Here is a 21,091-nt window from a genome sequence, read left to right on the forward strand (position 1 = left end):
GAAGTCTCACAAAGCTCTTGGATGGGTAAATCTACATCATCATAAGTTAGATTATTAGAAAGCATATCATAGATTAAGGAGCTGTGTCATTTTTCCTAAGTACATCTTTAAATATCACCTAAAGTTGATCTGTAAAGTCAGGAAATAATGCATTATTTAGAGTCCAAATTTCTAGTCTCTTTGAACTAAGCTGAATTGATCAAATGTTAATATCATTATTCATGATATTAAGGTCATTTTTTTTTTAACTCAATGAAAGCTGAGCTGACTTGCTAATATATTACTGTTTTAGTCAAAAGCCTTACTCAGAAATTAGAATAATTCCTTTAGCCTAAGGTAAATTCCTCCAGCTATCAATCACTTTCCATTTGTAAGTCTGTTTCTGTAGCAAGCTCATAAGGTTACACTTAGTATAAGCAGACCAGACACCGTGGCTCCTTTCATTTATGTCTGTGTCCTGTGCCAATATGACTAGTGTCAGGATGGGGGAGGGAGCCATCTGAGTCCAATGGAGCTTGCTCTGCTGGTTCATTTTAAAATTTTAGATACACTCTGAACATGGACTACTGGCCACAAAACCATAAATTTCCTTTTATTACCACCTCTAAATAACTGGAATAGGGTTGAAAGAGTTTCAGCTCTGTCAACTGTAGAAAAGTCAATGTTTCTGGTCTTGGTTTCCTTATTTGAAAGAAAATGGAATAACTGTAGATGAGTAATTTTTAATTGATGGGGGTAGCAGATATAAAGTCCCTTAAGAAGTGGGGCACACTTTTCATTATCCCCAATCCAAGAATCCACTGCTACTGGTATGAGAGTGTGGTATTCTTCAGGTCCAGCTGATCCAACATGTTCCTTTAAGTTGAGGCTCTGATTTTTTTCTTTCTTTTTTTTTTTTTTTGAGACAGGGTCTCGCTCTGTTGCCCAGGCTGGAGTGCAGTGGTGTGGTCTCGGCTCACTGCAACCTCCACCTCCCAGGTTCAAGCAATTCTTCTGCCTCAGGAGATTGCAATTCCACCACACCTGGCTAATTTTTTTTTTTTTTTTTTTTTTTTTTTTTTTGAGACGGAGTTTCGCTCTTGATACCCAGGCTGGAGCGCAATGGCGCGATCTCGGCTCACCGCAATCTCCGCCTCCTGGGTTCAGGCAATTCTCCTGCCTCAGCCTCCTGAGTAGCTGGGATTACAGACACGCGCCACCGTGCCCAGCTAATTTTTTGTATTAGTAGAGACGGGGTTTCACCATGTTGACCAGGATGGTCTCGACACCTGGCTAATTTTTTATATTTTTAGTAGAGACGGGGTTTCATCATGTTGGCCAGGCTGGTCTCAAACTCTGCCTCCCAAAGTGCTGGGATTACAGGCGGGAGCCACCGCACCTGGCCAGCTCTGATTTACATTAACCCTTAAAATCTTATTTATGCAAGGTTCTGTGAATTTTAAAAATATGAAAAATTATTGGCCTAGTATTTGATTTCTAGAGGGGTGTTTAGAAATTCTAATTGAAGGGTAAAATTTTCCTCCTATGGCCTTTCATAGCTGATAAGGAAAAACAGTTGTATTCACCTAGCTCACTGCTGGGCTAGCATCATTTGTTACTACTTTCTGTTCCCAAATGGCTTTTTAATGGAAATAAATCCTTATATAATGACACAGGGTTGAGTGAAAAATTAAATCCTTATATAATGACACAGGGTTGAGTGAAAAATCAATCAACTCATATCCCATATAGGGATGTGGTCTTCATACTCCAAGAGTTGACTGAGCAAGGAAAGGCAGAACACGTGCAGAACCACTGCGCTCATGTCAAATTATGGCATATATTATAAATGTACACTTGCATGTTCCTGACACACATCAATGTCTGTTGCATATATTTAAAAAATAACTGTGATATAAAACTATATAGGTCTTTTTCCACTAATAAATATGTGACATAAACATTATCCTACATTATTACAAAGTTGCTGTAAATACTTTTTAAATGGTCACCAGATATTTCATCAAGTAGATGACATATTGTTTGTTTTATTTTCCAGGTTTCAACAGTTTTATTGGGAGGTTTTGTTTTCTGTAAAATAGACTAGAGGTTGAGGAAGGGGACACATTCCCTTTACAAGATAAGGGTTTCCCACCACTAAAGAAAAGGCATGAGGCATGACACACTGGAGTCTGGATCCACCTCCTTCTGCTTTGCTTACATTTTTTTTTCCTCTTTCATTTGCATATTTTTGAGACGAAGTCTTCTGTCACCCAGGCTGGAATGAAGTGGTGAGATCTCAGCTCAGGGCAACCTCTGCCTCCCAGGCTCAAGTGATCCTCCCACCTCATCCTCCAAGGATGGGACCACAGATGGGTGCCAACATGCCAGGCTAATTTTTTTTTGGTAGAGAGGGTGTTTTACCATGTTACCCAGGCTGGCCTCAAAATCCTGAGCTCAAGTGATCTGACCATCTTGTCCTCCCAAAGTGCTGGGATTACAGGTATAAGCCACTGTGTCTTGCCTCTTTTCTTTTTCAACAAGTACCACAGAACACAAACACAAAGGCAAGAAATAAAAATAGCAAGATCAACCTCCAACGGGGCCACATCTAAGCCTTGTCCTACTCCCCAAGTGGGGCCAGGCCTGGGAGGGGCTGAGGTAGCTACTCTACAGTCCCCAGGCCGCACAAGAAGGTGGCAGGCTCAGAAGCGGGGGGCTAAATTAATAAATGAGAATAAACTGGGGGGAGGAATGCAACTTCGTGCTTAGGGGGCCCCTTCTCTCTAACACGCAGGAGAGTCAGTTGTTGGGGGAAGGTAGGAGGCACTGCCAAAGGCTACTACAGTGGGGGTAAGAGCAGTGGGGGCAGCAGTCAGCTTTTCTTCCATGTTCTTCTGAAACAAAGCAGAAGAATTAGAGCTAAGGGGATGTCTACAGCCATACCACCCTGAATGTGCTGGATCTTGTCTGATCTACGGTTATTTAAACATGTTGGCTTCCACATACAGATTGAGTATTCCTTATCTGAAACGCTTGGGACCAGAAGTGTTCTGCATTTTGGATTTTTTCAGATTTTGGAATATTTGCTATATATGCATAATAAGATTATCTTGAAAATGGGACCCAATTCTAAACAAAATTCATTTATGTTTCAAATACACCTTCTACACACACCTTGAAAGTAATTTCATACAATATTTTAAATAATTTTGTGCATGAAACAAGATACACTGAATCATCAGAAAGCAAAGGTGTCACTATCTCGGCCAACTAGATGGACAATCAACCTGTAGTTGTTTGGTCCCCCATCATTACTGACTCTTGAATTCATATGCAACCATTTTCTTACACTTATTCACACTTAAGTACTTAACACTTAAAGAACAGGACATATCATTGGTAGAGTGAAAAAATAACGTGTTCAGTGTAAGTAAGTAATACCCATATCAGTGTTAAACAACAAACAATGGCAGGCTGAATAAACCGTGTGGTGTGCCTCTGTTTTGCTGCAACCCATTTCACGAGGTCAGGTGTGGAATTTTCCACTTGTGGTATCCCAAGTCCTCATCAAGTTTTGAAATTTGAAATGTCTCAAATTTCAGAGGATGTTGAATTTCAGATTTTCAGATTAGAGATGCTCAATCTGTAAAAAGGATTTTTACTTGAAAAATCCTTTAAGCCGATTCTTGAAAACATTTCAAATAAGAAATTTAATTAGATTATGTTTCTAATAGTACCTTAGCAGTTTTTCTTTTCAAAGCAGAATTCAGGGATCATTTTAGTCTTTTCTCTCATGAGTTAAATGAAGACAGGTGATGAGAATGGTCTCGTAAGTTCCGCTGATGCCTATTGAGAATGCCTTAACTAAAAAGTGTCCCTGACTTCTGGTCTACATCAAATCTGTACGAAGAAGAAAAGACTGATTCCAGGCTGGAGGTTCCCTGATTCCTTTTCCCTTTTGTAGGACCCAGACTCCTGCGTGTCCTTGCTGTAGGTATTATATTTGATGTGTAGTGCTTTTTACATTCATTTGCTTTTGACTGCCCATGTTTCTGACCTTAGCTTAGCAAAATGAAATCTCACTTTATATTTTTTGCTTCTGCTGTACTGCGATCTCCAAATCTGTATTTTAGATCTTAGCAAAGAATAGCAGAAGGTACAACAGCTTTGAAGTCAAACCTGGAGAAGAATCCTGGTTCCCTCAGCAGCTAGGTGATGCAGGCAAGTCACTTAATCCCTGTCTGTGTTTCAGACCTCAGGGATAAATTATGGTTAATACTATCTACCATAAAGGTATATTATGACTTTTAGATTGGAAAATGTACTGAGAGTGCCTAACAAAGTGCCTTGCACACAGCAGTCCTTCAATAAGTGATGGTTACTGCTGTCACCATTACTACTGCTCATGTTTCCTTACCCTACTCTGGAACTGGCATTCTTGGTCCTTGACTATACCCCAAGATAACTGGTGTTGGGAAGTTCGGAACAAAAAGAACAAGTTCCTCCTTGACAAAAGACTCTATGAGTTTGGGAACACCTCACTGGAGAAGGAAGATAATTACTAATCACAAAGGTTAAGAGAGAAAACCCAGGAAGAACCAACTGGGTGTTTAAGGTAGGTATATTTACTTGAAGAGAAAGCAAAATAAGTCTCAGAAATATTCTAGTTCACCTAAGCTTATAAATACATAAACATCTTTTTTTTTTTTTTTTTTTTTAATTTTAAAACCAGATCTGAGGAAATACACAGAAATCTTATTGGGATTTTTTTGTTTCCTTATGGGTGAAAGAAAATACATTGGGATTTTAAAAAATGAAATAAAACACAGCTTTTCAGTGGCAATCTAGTTTCCATGGGGAGATATTTTTCCAGATAGCATGAAATTCATTTTCTGTCTTAAGCTGTACCTGCTAGATCACTAATATTTGTATTGCTAAGTCTCTGGACTTAAAGTGCTTTCAGTGTGAATTTTCCTCCTACTGTGCCCATCTGTTCTTTTCTTGTGGGCCCAGAGGAAAGCAAGACTTAATAAATATTCAGTTTTTAGACTTCTTTAGAATATAAGCATGTATTACCTCTGAGGAAAATTATAAAACTGTTTGGTGAAACTTAGCTCACACTTGATTTCCCCTTATCACTATCCAAGTGGTCATTATTTTTATGGAAGACTAAAAAGTAACTATACATATAAGAAGTGAAGTCAAGGAATACAAATAATAACTTTAACACTAAGATATCTCCTTTACTTATATATTATTAGATAAATAATTTATGAATTAGCCAATGTTAAGGTAGAGGAAGATATCAAGGCCACTGCCTACTCCTTGCTTCTCCTAATCAAGGTCAGCAGGGACCTCTGGGTATATATCACCCAATGATGCTCTTCCTCCACTCAACCAGGTTGGAGACATGGTGATCTCACTTTTCATGACTTACTTTCCCTGCCATGATATCAAGTTGGCTGGATTCAAATGATCCATATCTAAGCTCTCATAGGGTAGTGTCAATATTTGACTAAACAATCATGGATTTTCCTTTAAAAACCACAAGTTCAAATGCCAGGTTAAACCAGCAAAGAAATGGATGGTTGCTATATTAAAAACATCATAAGCTACAAGGATAAATTCAAGATATATGCAAATATTCTTAGACACAACATGGCTATTTATGAAACTTTTTGGCAGGCAGAGTTCTAGATGAAGGTGCTACTTACTGGCAGGCTTATAGCAGACAAAAACAGAAAAACAAGAAAAAACAAAACTACCTCAGCAGTTGCAAGACTGATGCATACTCCTCTGAATCCCATATGTTCTTTTCTAAACATGTGCCGTACAACTCTCTGATCTGTAAGTGAAAAACACATTAGTGAGAAACCAAAAGTGTATATACACTACTTGCTTGGCAAAATCATTTCTGGTCAACACAAAAAAATAATGTTACTAAAAGTCATTTTCTTTAGATTATAATAGACTTGGTATATATCTCATGGATCAGGCTTTATAAGAATGTAATTTACTTAAAAGTAAAATGAGACTATGTTGAGATTGGCTGATATCACTGGTCATTTTAAAATAAGAAAGTAATGAGGAAAAGAGGCTCACTGAAGACTCTAAGACTCAATGGCAAAAATCACCTCATAAACAAGTCTTTTTTTTTTTTAAGATGGAGTCTCACTCTGTTGTCCAGGCTGGAGTGCAGAGTGCTCAATGCAACCTCTGCCTCCCAGGTTCAAGCTATCTGCCTGCTTCGGCCTCCCTCGTAGCTGGGACTACAGGCATGTGCCACCACACCTGGCTAATTTTTGTATTTTTAGTAGAGACAGGGTTTCATCATGTTGGCAAGGCTGGTCTTGAACGCCTGACCTCAAGTGATCCACCCACTTTGATTTCCCAAAGGAAATCAAATCTTAGGAGCTAAGATTTAGAAATACAGAATTCCTCTGCTAAAATCTACTCTACAGATGGTTGATAGGTTTATGTTATGACATAAAGGCCAGCTGAGCATAATTTTTCAAGGAGGAGAAGTACTGCTTCTCTTTTTATTCTGGGTGTAGTGCATGGTTAATCATCAAGCATTCTCAAACAGATTCCTTCTTCCATGAAGGGAAGAGAACAAGCTCTCTCAGTATAGGTGACAAGGAAGTGTAAAAGAAGGAAAGTTCAAATGCCTTAGTACAAACACATTGTAGGGGAAGCAACACCACTGGGATATATATGGCTGTTTCTAGCTGTGGCCATCAGAACAAAAAACAATTTCAATTACCAGTAATGTGTATAGCTGGAATGGATTTAGATTGTGCTCTCATTGTAAGGATTCACTTCATTTCAAATTCTGATGCCTGAATGCTACAATATCCAAAGCAAGAAAGTACTAACATTACTACTTCATAGATTCCAAATGAGGAGGCTTGGATTACCTGTCGACCCAGTGGATACTTGGGAAGAGAAGACGTAAACTTATGAAGACATCTCAAAACCAGAAAGTAATTCATATGATAAACATGCAGGTTTTCTAGTAATAATTGTGTTTCCTCCTAAAAACCACAGGATACATTATTAATACATAAGTCAGCTAATAAAAGAGCATAATAATAAACTCTACTTCATGGCTATATAAAATTTCTGGAAAACTGACAAGATAATTCATAACTACAAATTAGCCTCTTTAATGAAAATTTGAAATACACATAAAATCCAGAATACACGCTGAGCATTCTGGATTTAGTATCAAGTCTGGTGATACTTTACACATGCCATAATTGATACTGTATTTTAATCTCCTGATATCTCTAGCATTCCCACAATACCTTGGCCCCCAAAATTACAAGTGCACAAGAAAGCACCTTATTGGATGCTTGTCTGTGCCCATCACAGACAAGCATCGTTATGTGCTTGTCTTCCCTCGCTGGTATGTGCCACAAGCACCTTCCCTCGCTGGTATGTGCCACAGCGAGGGAAGGTGCTTTATCCTCCACCTTGCTAGCATCAGAAGAGTGAGATCACCAGACACAATGGTACCAACCTAATGAACCTGCTAAAGTTCTGTTTATGATGTACACTTTTCCTAAAGTACTGCTTCAGTGTGTTAGTGTGTTTGAAGGGGAAAATGAAAAGACTATGGCAGAAACACAAGTGATTCTGATGAGTCCCTGCCTCTCACTGAGATCTCCAATTCCAGTTGTATTCACTTTACCAATTAAGAACAAAAAAAGAAAAAAATCTGAAGCCAACAAGCTTTATAATTTAGAATCTAGCAAGTATGATGACATGAGGGATAGGTCTTAAGAAACCTATGCAGGTGCACTGGCTCATGCCTGTAATCCGAGCCCTTTGGAAGGCTGAGGCAGGAGGATAGCTTGAGCTTAGGAGTTCAAGACCTGGGTGAGCAACATAGTAAGACCCCATTCATACAAAAATAAAAAACCCACAACCGAAAACAAGCCCTATTCTCCATATAAGAGATTTAGATACAGAAAAAAAGAATAAAAACCTGTGGATGACTAATCTCACAAATCAGTTTCAACAGGTTTTGTTGAGGGGGTAGAGATACTATGTTTTCTAGAGCGTCCTGAAATAGTTTAGAAATGATTTTAAAACACTATATCTATATCAAGTAGTTTCAGGCCTCCATTCCTTTTATAACTGCTTACTTCCGTAAAATTTTCTTAAGAGGATTATGATCTGTGGGATGGTCTTCAATATTTTTCTCCTTTTAGAAGTCAAATAAAGACCTTTGCTGGGTTGTGTCTTTCGTTCAGTAATATCTTGCAGATACCCATTATTTTTAGTGGTCAACCAAATAGAAAATAACTCATATCAATAAATTCAAGCAAATCTACCCTATATAAAGTAATAAATATGACATGTCTTCCTAAACGCCAACTCACTTAGGAAATGAATTCCTTGGTCAACGATCTATGGGTTATTACCTGAAAGCATAAAGCAGATTAAAGAAAAGCTTTTCGTACCCAAATGTTTTTCCCTCCCATTATTTGAGCTGATTGGCAATTTCAAAAATCTATGTCTCCTATCATAACAAAAGTAGCCATAATCAAAAATTGTTTTAGCCACCATTGGGAGGGTATACTTTAGTTCTATTTTTACTGTGAGCCATAACATACAGATGGCATAAAGCCATTAATTGCCTTGATGTATGCTTAAATAGCTTTTAAATAGGGGGAATATTTTGAAGAAAATGAACTCTATTACTGAATAATAATCATACTGCATGCTACTTACACTACCTATTTTCTTTTGCTTTGTGGAACAGCTATGTGTACAAGTACCTGGGTGATGTGGTAGAACTGAGTAACTTTATTCCATTTACTTGGATAAGGAAAGAAAAGAAATACTTTACACACTATAGGGCACTGCATATTCAAGGAACATACCTGCCCTGGAACAAGTGTGAGATGAGGGATATGAACAACATATTTTTCTCCCAGGTGGTCTTAGTTCTTTGATACGTTTCACTGTGTGGTGCATCCCTGTGCTGAGTAGAGTTCTAGTGTTTAAAAGATGTTTTGTTTTAAAGTAATCATTATTTTATTTTATTTTAAGATGGAGTCTCACTCTTGGCTCACTGCAACCTCCACCTCCCAGGTTCAAGTGATTCTCCTGCCTCAGCCTCCCAAGTAACTGGGATTACAGGTGCCTGCCACTACATCCAGCTAATTTTGTGTATTTTTAGTAGAGATGGTGTTTCACCGTGTCGGCCAGGCTGGTCTTGATCTCCTGATCTCAAGTGATCCGCCCACCTTGACCTCCCAAAGTGCTGGGATTACAGGTGTAAGCCACTGTGCCTAGTCTAAAAAATGTTTTGTATAGTATTGTTTTGTTTTGTTCCATACAATGTGGCAGACTATGTCATCTGGTGCTGAACTGAGGAAATGGTGGTTGGTTCCAACAATGAGGAAAAAACTGGCTATGATGGACTTAATGAATGAGAGAAAGTTTGCTGTACCTTTCTAAGGGATTTTTTCAGAAGTAATTTTGACTCTCCTAGATCTTTGCCTTATGTGCTGACTTTAGAAACTAATCTCCACGTAAGAAAGATTTCACTGTTTTTATGTGTTTCTATCAATCACAACAAAAACATCACAAATGATTAACATTTTCTTATAACCTGTCCTCTAGGTTCTCCATCTTACTTAGATACCTGCACATATGTGCCTGCCTTTACTTATTCAAAACAATAATTCTTTTTTTGGAGACTGAGTCTGAGTCTTGCTCTGTTGCCCAGGCTGGAGTGCAGTGGTGCGATCTCAGCTTACTGCAACCTCCACCTCCCAGGTTCAAGCGGTTCTCCTGCCTCAGTCTCCTGAGTAGCTGGGAATACAGGCGCCTGCCAGAATACCCCGATAATTTTTGTGTTTTTTAGTTGAGATGGGATTTCACCATGCTGGCCAGGCTGGTCTCAAACTCCTGACCTCAAGTGATCTACCCACCTTGGCCTCCCAAAGTGCTGGACTGCAGATATGAGCCATTGCACCTGGCCTTAAACCAGTAATTCTTAATGTACTTTATGGACAGTATTTTACAAACTCAAACCTATAAAAGGTTTTGATGTATGAGAAAATTTTCCATTTAATATATTACAGCAGCATCATACCACATACATGTGAAAATAAAGCCTGTTGAAATATTAACCCTACTTCCCATTCACTAAATTTTTCCTCAGGCATTTTTTTCTGTACACTAGTCATAGTTGTCACCACTTTGTTTCATAATTGTGTTTAGAATGATTCTTTTCTTACACTTTGTCTAGGAATATGCATTATTTACTAAAGAAATATGATTTCTCTGTTCTTCAGACATGAGGACTTCTTAGTCTTTACTGATTTTTGACACAGGAACAGAAATATTTCTCTGCTATAAGAAAAACAGGCTGGGCATAGTGGCTCATGCCCGTAATCCCAGCACTTTGGGAGGCCAGAGCGGGAAGATCACTTGAACCCAGGAGTTCAAGACCAGCTTAGTAGTGAATAACACAGTGAGAGAAACTGTTTCTACAAAAAAAAATTTTTTTTTAATTAGCTGGGCATGGTGGCATGTGCCTGTAGTCCTAGAAACTCAGGAGGCTGAGGTGGGAAGACTGCTTGAGCCCAGAAGTTCGAGGTTGCAGCAAGCTATAATTGTACCACTGCTCTCCAGCCTGCGTAACAGAGCAAAACTGTCTCAAAAAGAAGAAAGAAAAGAAAAGCAAGACATGGCAGCCTCCTTGCTCTTCTTCAAACATGGCGGACATGCTCCAACCTCAGGTCCTTTCTACCTGCTTAGAATTCCCTTCCTTCAGATTTCTGAGTGGCAAGTTCTATGATTTCCTTTAGGTCTTTACTCAAAATTTACCTTCTCATAAGTCAGGCCCTTATCTAAAATTTCAACTCCACTTCCCATGCACAGGGAACTTCATAGCCCTCTTCTCTGCTTCATTGTTTTCACCTCAGCACTTATCACTAATAGATATTTTACTTATTATCCTTACTTACTGTCTGTCTCCCTGATACAATGAAAAAGGTAGGAATTTTGGCTGTTTTGTTCACTTCTGTATTCTCAAAACCTAGATTCAATACCTGGCACATTATAGGCACTAAAAAAATATTGGTTGAATGAAGAGTACATTAATGAATGAAGACCAAACATTCAGTCTTTTATTTATTTTTTATTTTTGAGACAGGATCTTGCTTTAGCAACCAGGCTGGAATGCAGTGGTGCCATCTTAGCTGACTGCAGCCTTGACCTCCTAAGGTCAAGTAATCCTCTTGTCTCAGCCTCCCAAGTAGCTACGACTATATATAGGTGCACACCACCACACCTGGCGAATTTCTGTAAATTTTTGTAGAGATGGGGTCTCACTATGTTGCCCAAGCTGATCTGCTTGCCTTAGTCTCCCAAAGTGTGTGATTTGGGATTCTAGGATTACAGGCATGAGCCACCGTGCCCAGCCACAGTCTCTCTTTTAATAAGAGCAAACATTTTGTCTTGCTGGATGTGGTCTAGATTTCCTGATTTTTCAAAAGACAGAAGACTGAATTTGTAACATAAAATTTCTCAATATGTAAATATTGGTTCTAACATTTTTAAAAAGGTATGTTTAAAAAACTCCTTTATATTAGACTGTGGGTTGCCACTTAATGTGCAATATATCCTCTTAAATTAGTCATCTCCAACCTCATGACTCCTGTTATTCATACAAAAATCATTCACTGATAGCAGGTCTTTTGCAGCAACATGGATGGAGGGGGAGGCCAGCATCCTAAGTGAAAGAACTCAAACAGAAAATCAAATACTGCATGTTCTCACTTACAAGTGAGAGTTAAATAATGGGTACACATGGATATAAAGAGGGAAATAACAGCCTCTGTGAACTCCAAAAGGGGTAGGGTTGGGAGGAGTGAGGGCAGAAAAATTATTTATTAGGTGCAATGTTCACTATTCAGGTGATGGGCACACTAGAAGCCAAAACCTCACCATCATCCAATATATTCATGTAACAAACCTGCACATGTAACCCCCTGAATCTATTTCTGAAAAATCATATATTATTGTTTACTTATATGACAGAGACCCTACTGTTATTTCTCCTCCAGAAAGCTAGCTGCTTTCTCTGGAGGAGAAGTCAATATATATGTAAAACTTAAATACATAGGTAAAGAAAAAATGGCTAGGCAGAGTAACATTTACCTTGCATTTCTCTCTTCTAATTCCATAGTACTTACCACTTTTGTCTCTAGAATTGTATAGGGGTGAATTGTATAGGGGTAAACAGTGACCTCAATATTAAAATATGTAAAACGACTATAAACTTCGGTAATTTCTTTTCAATCATTTCACTGATCACTAAGAGCTGGTAAAACAGACAATATTGAATTTTAGGATTAAGAGGTATCAGCTGTCTAAGAGCACAGCATTTTCTCATTTATCATCTTGTTATAACACAGCCTTTTTTTCTCATTAGAGAAAAATGCTGGCTAACGGTGTTTTACAGACTTGACTTAGCATATTACTGCTATCTAATAAGAATGCCAAACCACAGCTTTCTTCTAGCACTTAAGTGGCAAGAGTGCTAGTCTTCTCATCTGTCTCTGCCTTTTGTTCTCCATATTCCTACCCCAGCAGTTTAGATCAAGAGAAGCACCTGACAAAGAGTTTGAATTTAAATGATTAATTCCTGATATACTAGGCTCATCTGATCACATTTGATAGACTGCGGTTGTTTTCCTTTTTCCTTCACTTTTCCATTTATTATCTTTTCTAAGAAATTTTCTCCCCCTGTCTGCCCTGTTGGTTTGACAAAAGAAACAGAAAGAGGTGGGGGTAAAGGTGAAAGGCAGGTCTCTATCAAACTCATGAACTGATTTTGTGCCTTTTGTTCCTGAGACACCATAATAAGCATACTAAATGGTGAAAAGAAGTCCTTACTCTACCACTAACTTGACGTACGACCTCAGATATTTCACTTCCTTTCTCTTGGCTGCAGTTCTTCATTTGTGAAATGAGGGTGCTAAATCAGGGCATCCTCCTAATAGTAACATATTACAATTCTAAGAAGTTCAAGGTTTATTTCCCACTCTAAAATGATTTGAAATCTAGCTGGGAAAATAGGTATAAAGACATGAAACGTTAACAAGTAATAATAATAAAACTACAACTGTCACTTGCAAGGGAATGAATCTAAGCTTTCTACATAGTATGAAGATATTTAGTATTTCATCAGCTATACCGGGCCTTCTAATGTCCCTCCTTAATAGAAAATTCCTAGTGAATTACCTACAAATGTACATTGTTTAGTCAGCTACATTTTTAAATTTCATTTTAAGTTCTGGGATACAAGAGCAGGATGTGCAGGTTTATTACATAGGTAAGCCATGGTGGTTTGCTGCACCTATCAACCCATCAACTAGGTATTAAGCCCCACATGCATTAGGTATTTTTATCCTGATGCTCTCCCTCCCCTCATCCCCCAGACTGCAGTATGCATTGTTACCCTTCCTGTATCCAAGTGTTCATATTGATATCTTAATTATAAAGAGTGAAAAATACATAACAATATTTATTTACATTTATAAAAGTTTTATTGTTATATTTGTTTTCAACTCACTTTTATTTGAACAAACTGATTATCTAACCCTATGAAAAAAATCATACTAGGAATTATTATCCTACCTTTTTTTTTTTTTTTTTGAGACAGAGTCTTGCTCTGTTGCCCAGGCTGGAGTGCAGTGGTACAATCTCAGCTCACTGCAACCTCTGCCTCCCTGGGTCAAGGGATTCTAGTGTGTCAGCCTCCCAAGTAGCTGAGATAATATGCACGCACTACCACACTTGGATAATTTTTTGTATTTTTAGTAGGAGGTTTCTCTATGCTGTCCAGGCTGGTTTCAAACTCCTGGCCTCAAGTGATCTGTCTGCCTAGGCCTCCCAAAGCGATGAGATTATAGGTGTGAGCCACCACGCCCAGCCTATTATCCTACTTTGTATATAAGAAAATTGAGGCTTAAGTAAGGTAAGTGATTTTCTTAAATATGCATAGCTAATGAGTAACTGCAGTTCAAACACAAGATTTCTGAGGTCAAGATCAGGATTTTCCTCTATATTTTGTAGTACCATATTACTGTCATGTATTTGTAAAAAACTATAAAAAGAGAAGCATGATGATGAGAATATTCAAAGATACTTTAAACTTAAAAAAATCAATGAACACCTTTTTTTTTTAACAGACTCTCGCTCTGTTGCCCAGGCTGGAGTGCAGTGGCATTATCTCAGCTCACTGCAACCTCTACCTCCCAGGTTCAAGTGGTTCTCCTGCCTCAGCCTCTGGAGTAGCTCAGATTATAGGTGTGTACCACCATGCCTGGCTAATTTTTGTATTTTTAGTAGAGAGAGGGTTTCACCATTTTGGCCAGGCTGGTCTTGACCTCCTGACTTCAAGTGATCTGCCCAACTCAGCCTCCCAAAATGCTGGAATTACAGGTATGAGCCACCGCACCCTGCCTAAAACATTCATTTTTTTCTTAGACATTTTCTGTCTTTTGATTTCAGCAGGTAGCCTATGGGTAACTTTTTCAGGGTAAGGGTACAAATTTCTGTGCTTCCTCATAATTCTCACTGTATAAATCTCAAGAAAATATGCCCTTAAATGACAAAGTATGTAATTTTAAAGTGAATACAGGAAAGATCATAACAAGCAAAACTGATAGTGCAACAAGAACAAGGATAGTATAAATAAATGCTAAGAAAATATGCAAAAAGTCACTGAAAAGCAGACATAAATGGAAGGCTCTTTTTTGTTTTTAAGCCAGATTCTCACTCTGTCACCCAGGCTGGAGTGCAGTGGTGCAATCTTGGCTCACTGTAGCCTCTGCCTCCCGGGTTCAAGTGATTCTCCTACCTCAGCCTCTCGAGTAGCTGGGAGTACAGGCACATGGCCACCACACCTGGCTAATTTTTGTATTTTTGGTAGAGATAGGGTTTCACTATGTTGGCCAGGCTGGTCTCGAACTCCTGACCTCAAGAGATCTGCCCACCTGGGCCTCACAGAGTGCTGGGATTACAGACATGAGCCACTGTGCCTGGCCAATGTCAGGCAATTTTTATAATACACTAGCCTAGACCTTCTCTCTCTTTGTCATCTCAATGGTTAAAAGCATTCTTAAAAAAATCTATTCCTGGCTTCTGAAATACACTCTGACAGAAAGTTCTAGCAGGAAATGGACTTGGCAACTAGCTGACTCAGCAGAGAGCTAATCTAGCTAATCTTGAAAGATTTCAACGCACATATTCTTTCTCACTAGTTCTTAAATTTCTTCCCAGCAAAACAACCTGCACTGGGGTCTAAGAACCTCCTATACTGCTCTGAAGGCATTACAGAGATTATTAAAATGATTATTGAACTCAATCTAGAAGTGATTTTATATTATGACCCAGTGTACATTCTACATTAGAAATAATGTTTAATAAAAGCCATTCTGAACATTTTTTCTGCATTTATAATGGACATAGATTACCAATGGAGGTAAACACACGCCCTCTAGAACATACCATTTTTTAAAACACATTTTTAATTTTTTAATTGACATATAATTATACATGTATAAGATCTAACATTCTTTTGTTCAAAATTTGAAAGTCATATGTAATTACCAAAACTCATCTTTAGCACTATGGCTTACCTTCAATCTCATCTTACTATCATTACAATATTCTAACAACTTTTCCCTAAAAAAGGCATGAGGAGTATGAAAATAAATGTGACATCAGGTGTTTCTAAATACTCATCAGTAAGAGACATTTTCTAAAAAAAGGTACATTAATTCAATAGACTACTATGTCACTCTTCAGTACTAATATGGAATGATTTCCAAGATTAAGTACAAAAGAAGGTACAGAAGAGTGTAAGAAGAAGGCAACTGCCAAAATATAATATAATTCCTTGTATGTATGGAAACTACCTCTAGAATAAAACATAAGAAACTGGTAACACTGACTATATCCAGGGAAGGGACATGGGTAGTTGGAAGCCTTTCACTGTATATTATCTTTGTCTTCTGAATTATGTACCATATCCAAGTATTACTTATTCAAGAAAGAAAAAACAGCCCTCCTTCTTTTGATATTCCCTGTGTTGCACAGCTAACTGATAATTTCCTAAGCTCATTACTTCTTTCCTAGCATGATATTATCAATATATAATGATATTTCTTCAAATCAAATCAATACCCACTTAACAGTAGATGTCTAAGCTGCCTGGCTTCTAAATGCTTTTATTTATCACAGCCTTTAAAAAGAACACTCAGATGAGATTGCATGCAGATTCCAAAACTGCTATGTGAAAAAGAGTCACATAGCAGATCTCTATAGATCTAAAGGTGCTTTCAAAATAGGCAACAAGAAAAACTTGGTGTTTCAGTTAATACTTTTTCTTGATTAAAAAAAGCCTTATCCTTAGAGCTAAGGTTTTATGTCATTTTTAAAACTCACATTCCTAATTGACTATCCAGACCCAGTACTTCACTGTGTCAATATTAAGATGCACAAATGTTTTAACTCGATAAATGTTACGTGTATATTCTTCTTCATGAAAAGAAAAAGAGAATGAAACTGAAACACATTTACATTCCTACCTTCAAACATTTCTCCTTGGTCAAGAGTGCAACTTGCTTTTCTGAAGCTTGCTTTTCCACGTACCTAGAATTTTTACCATTCCATACACAAAAAGAGAAAATTAAACATTCAACATATTTAAATAGCATATTGGGAAAAATACCTAGATTGGTAGCCACATTTTTTTCATTTCTTCTCAAAAATAAATTCAATATGACATTTGTGGTTTAATGGCAATTTTAAACTCCTTAAATTAGCTGCACTTCATAGTCTACAGATACAAACATTAAAAAAAGCCATAAGCCCCAGAAATAGGAAATATTATTTCTAAAAAGCAACTGTGGAGAACTTAACAGGTTATTATTCCTTTCTCTACTTCAGAAATAAATGGATCTGAGATCTCTTATTTACTCTCAAACTCTAGTATAAGATGTGTTAAATATGTACTTCTCTTTTTACCTCCTAAAAGATGGAAGACGTCGAATGTTTTCACATTGATTATTTGACAAAAAATTTATTCTTCTTTTGGCTTCTGGAAGATTACAGCACAGTACACTTAAGGGCTGGGAATAGAAATGCTCTAATAGAGAAAGCTGAAAGAAATATGAAGATTAAACATATTTATTATATTTTGGCAGTAAATCTATTGCCCTATGTCTGCTCAACTTAAGAATTTTTTTTAAGAGCCAAAGTATTTATGGCACTAATATATTTAATAATGTCACAATAGCACTGCAAACAACACAACAATGGCTATATAACTCATATTTTAAGGTTCCAATTTTGTGAAGGTCAGAAAATGGTAATCTTTGAAATACAAACTAAAAGAAACTAATATAAATGGACAGATTTGCTATCTGCAAAAGCAACACATAATAATTATAAATGTGGTGTGGACCAAACTGGTAGATACAAGTATTCTAATAGTAGAATGCTGTGGGCTCTATAATAGAGGGGAAGATGATTTTCCAGATTCTAACATTAAGTTTGCTTAGAATCCATGTGGGCTCTATAGGAGAAGGGAAGATGATTTTTCAGATTCTAACATTAAGTTTGCTTAGAATCCATATATCCAAATGTTCATTATATGGATTCTAAGCAAACTTAATGTTAGAATCTGGAAAATCATCTTCCCTTCTCCTATAGAGCCCACATGGATTCTAAGCAAACTTAATGTTAGAATCTGGAAAATCATCTTCCCTTCTCCTATAGAGCCCACAGCATTCTACTATTAAAATATGTTTAATTTAGTTTAAAAAATATTTAATTCTACATATTGCTAAGGTAAATAAACCTTTCTTCCTTTAAAATACTCTTTAAAAAGTCAAAAATGGGGCCGGGCACGGTGGCTCACGCCTATAATCCCAGCACTTTGGGAGGCCGAGGCGGGTGGATCACGAGGTCAAGAGATCGAGACCATCCTGGTCAACAAGGTGAAACCCCGTCTCTACTAAAAAATACAAAAATTAGCTGGGCATGGTGGCGCACACCTGTAGTCCCAGCTACTCGGGAGGCTGAGGCAGGAGAATTGCTTGAACCCAGGAGGCGGAGGTTGCGGTGAGCCGAGATCGCGCCATTGCACTCCAGCCTGGGTAACAAGAGCGAAACTCCGTCTCAAAAAAAAAAAAAAAAAAAGTCAAAGATGGGAGGAAAAGATGTGTATTAGCCAAATAAACCACTGCCATCTTTTTTGTGAAGGAAAACATATGAGAAATAAATTGTAACCTTCAAAGCACTACACAAAGATGAAGTATTATCAAATTGAACTTTTGCACCAAAGGTTACTAATATATATGGGTTTTTTTAATTTGAATTTTGTTTGTTTGGTTTTTATAGAGACAGGCCTCTTGCTCCATCACCCAGGCTAGAGTGCAGTGGCACAATTACGGCTCACTGCTGCCTTGACTTCTCAGGCTCATGTGATTCTCCCACCTCACCCTCCTGAGTACCTAGGACTCTGTAAATAAGCCACCACAGCTGGCTTATTTTTTAATTTTTAGTAGAGATGAGGCCCCACTATGTTGTTTAGGCTGGTCTCAAACTCCTGAGCTCAAGTGATCCTCCCACCTTGACTTCCCGAAGTGTTGGGATTATAGGCATGAACCACTGTGCCTGGCATAATATATAGGTTTTAATTAACTAGACAACTGGCATGTATCATAATGACTACACTTATGTAGCTGCCAGGAAAATAAAATAATACTAACTTTTAAACAACTGGAGAATGGGGATCTTTTTTAGGTTACAGCATATAATGAAGCTAAATTCCTGAATTAGCAATTCATGAAACCAGTGAAAATGCATTCCCAGCATATCAGAATAAATACAAATTACAGACATACACACACACAAACACAGGCATGGTCCAGGAAGTAAAAACTTTTTTTTATATCTTTAAAGGATTATTAAAGAAGAAGAAATAGCAGCAGCAACAGCAGTGACCACATGTGGCATTCAAAGCTAAAAATGGGCCAGGCACGGTGGCTCATGATTGTAATCCCAGCACTCTGGGAGCCAAGGTGGGCCGATCACCTGAGGTCAGGAGTTTACGACCCGCCTGACCAACGTGGTGAAACCCCATCTCTCCTAAAAATGCAAAAATTAGCCAGGAGTGGTGGCGCGCACCTGTAATCCCAGCTACATGGGAGGCTGAGGCAGAAGAATCGCTTGAACCCAGGAGGCAAAGGTTGCAGTGAGCTGAGATTGTGCCACTGCTGAGATTATGCAGCCTGTATGATAAAGTGAGACTCTATTAAAAAAAAAAAAAAAGCTAAAAATGTTTAATATCTAGCCCTTTACAGGACCCTATATATAGCATTTCCTTGGTAGAAAAAGTCTATAAGCTTTCATGAGAGTCTCAGAAACAAACCAAAAAAAAAAAAAAAGTCTCCTTGTCCCTACCCCCCTAAAATGGTTAAGAATTGCTGAAATAGAGAGGTCTTTTCCTATTATTAACATCCTAATGAATGTATTCTCTACATTTTGCTGCAAGGTAACAAAGGAATGGTAGAACCTAGAATAAAATAACTGGAATTTACTTATTCTAGATTTTGCCATTTAAAATGCCTATCATACTAGACAGTCTGAAATAATGTGCAAATTATTTAGAATTAGCTTAGAATTTTCAAACCCATTAGTGTGTTCTTACCTGAAGTCCTTTTATAAAGTTTTGAATTGAGAAATCATGATACAAAAAGATGTTGGTCAGAACCTGTAATACCTTTTCATTTATTTTAAAGGGAAACTGAGTTGTAAGAAGTAGCTGAAAGAGATTAAACGGGAGAGGGGCACACTCCTTATTAGTCTTCACTCTTCATAAATATGAAGTATTAATAATGAGGCAAAGAATGATACTATGACACAGTTAACTATGAAAGCTGCAACAAACAGTAGCTAGTTTTTTAAGCTGAAACGTCAACAAAAATTTTAAGTTAATTTATACAACAGTAACAAAAAGAAGCTATTTATACTGTATGTTCAGAACCAAAGATTATACCATCTTCCATCAAATTCCTAATTTTAAAAATACCACCTATTAACTATATGATCCTTTTTTTTCCCCTCACAAGAAACCACTGAAGAAGGTGCAGGCTTTGGCAATTCTTACTACCAGATGAGATTTTTTTCACTCCTACTGATTCAGAGTAATGAAGAGTAACATATTATGTATTGTTGAATGAGAAACACAAAATTAACACAGATGTCTATTTTAAAAGCATACAATTGCTAAATTTGTATTATTTGGCTAATTTTCAATGGTCTGTAGTGACGTTTTACATCTGAAAATGAAAAGTCACACAAGGCTTCTTAAACAGAAGCATAGTTGTAGAAGGCCAGTTGAATTTGGCTATAACCAAGCTTCTTCTTCTCCTTTTTTTTTTTTTTTTTGTAGAGGAAAGGTCTCACTCTTTTGCCCAGGCTGGAGTGCAGTGGTGGCATCATAGCTCACTGTAGCCTTGAACTTCTGGGCTCAAGTGATCCTCCCGCCTCAGCCTACCAAGTAGCAGGGATTATAGGTGCTTGCCACCCTGCCCAGCTTAGCCAAGCAAATTTAAAAATTGTAGCTGGAAAAAATTTTCCTTAAAGTGTCAATAAATCACCTTAATGGAAAAAAATAAACCCCGTGTATAAATGGCTAGTAAATTTGTGGGCAGGTTGTTATTAGTTTACCTTACATAAGCAACATAAAGCACATCTCAAAGGAGTTGAGTCTAGAAGCAATTTGGGGAAGGTCAATGATATTGTTTGGTTGTGTCCCTACCCAAATCTCATCTTGAATTACCAAGTGCTGTGGGAGGGACCTGGTGGAAGGTAAAGTAATTGAATCATGGGGACAAGGCTTTCCCATGCTGTTCTCGTGATAGTGAATAAGGCTTACGAAATCTAATGGTTTTATAAAGAAAAGTTCCCCTACACAAGCTCTCCTTTGCCTGCTGCCATCCATGTAAGATGTGACTTGCTTCTCCGTGCCTTCCACTATGATTGTGAGGCCTCCCCAGTCATATGG

At 37.8% G+C, this 21,091-nt stretch overlaps 1 protein-coding gene across 9 annotated transcripts in view; it reads right to left on the bottom strand.

The window, feature by feature from the left end:
* Window positions 1-21,091, bottom strand: part of ORC3 (origin recognition complex subunit 3) — a 68,847-nt gene that overhangs the window by 23,217 nt on the left and 24,539 nt on the right. For all 9 annotated transcript variants that reach the window (XM_064360857.1, XM_012444206.3, XM_012444205.3 and 6 more), the window contains 5 exons: window positions 19,733-19,846; window positions 17,044-17,177; window positions 16,605-16,668; window positions 6,900-7,016; window positions 5,748-5,827 (listed from right to left, as the gene is read on the bottom strand). In XM_064360857.1, coding sequence (XP_064216927.1) covers window positions 5,748-5,827; window positions 6,900-7,016; window positions 16,605-16,668; window positions 17,044-17,177; window positions 19,733-19,846 — 509 coding nt within the window. The remainder of the gene's footprint in view (window positions 1-5,747; window positions 5,828-6,899; window positions 7,017-16,604; window positions 16,669-17,043; window positions 17,178-19,732; window positions 19,847-21,091) is intronic.

This window comes from Aotus nancymaae, unplaced genomic scaffold (genome assembly GCF_030222135.1).
Source record: "Aotus nancymaae isolate 86718 unplaced genomic scaffold, 86718_ANA_hifiasm-v0.15.2.pri h1tg000040l, whole genome shotgun sequence".
NCBI classification, from domain to species: Eukaryota; Metazoa; Chordata; class Mammalia; order Primates; family Aotidae; genus Aotus; species Aotus nancymaae.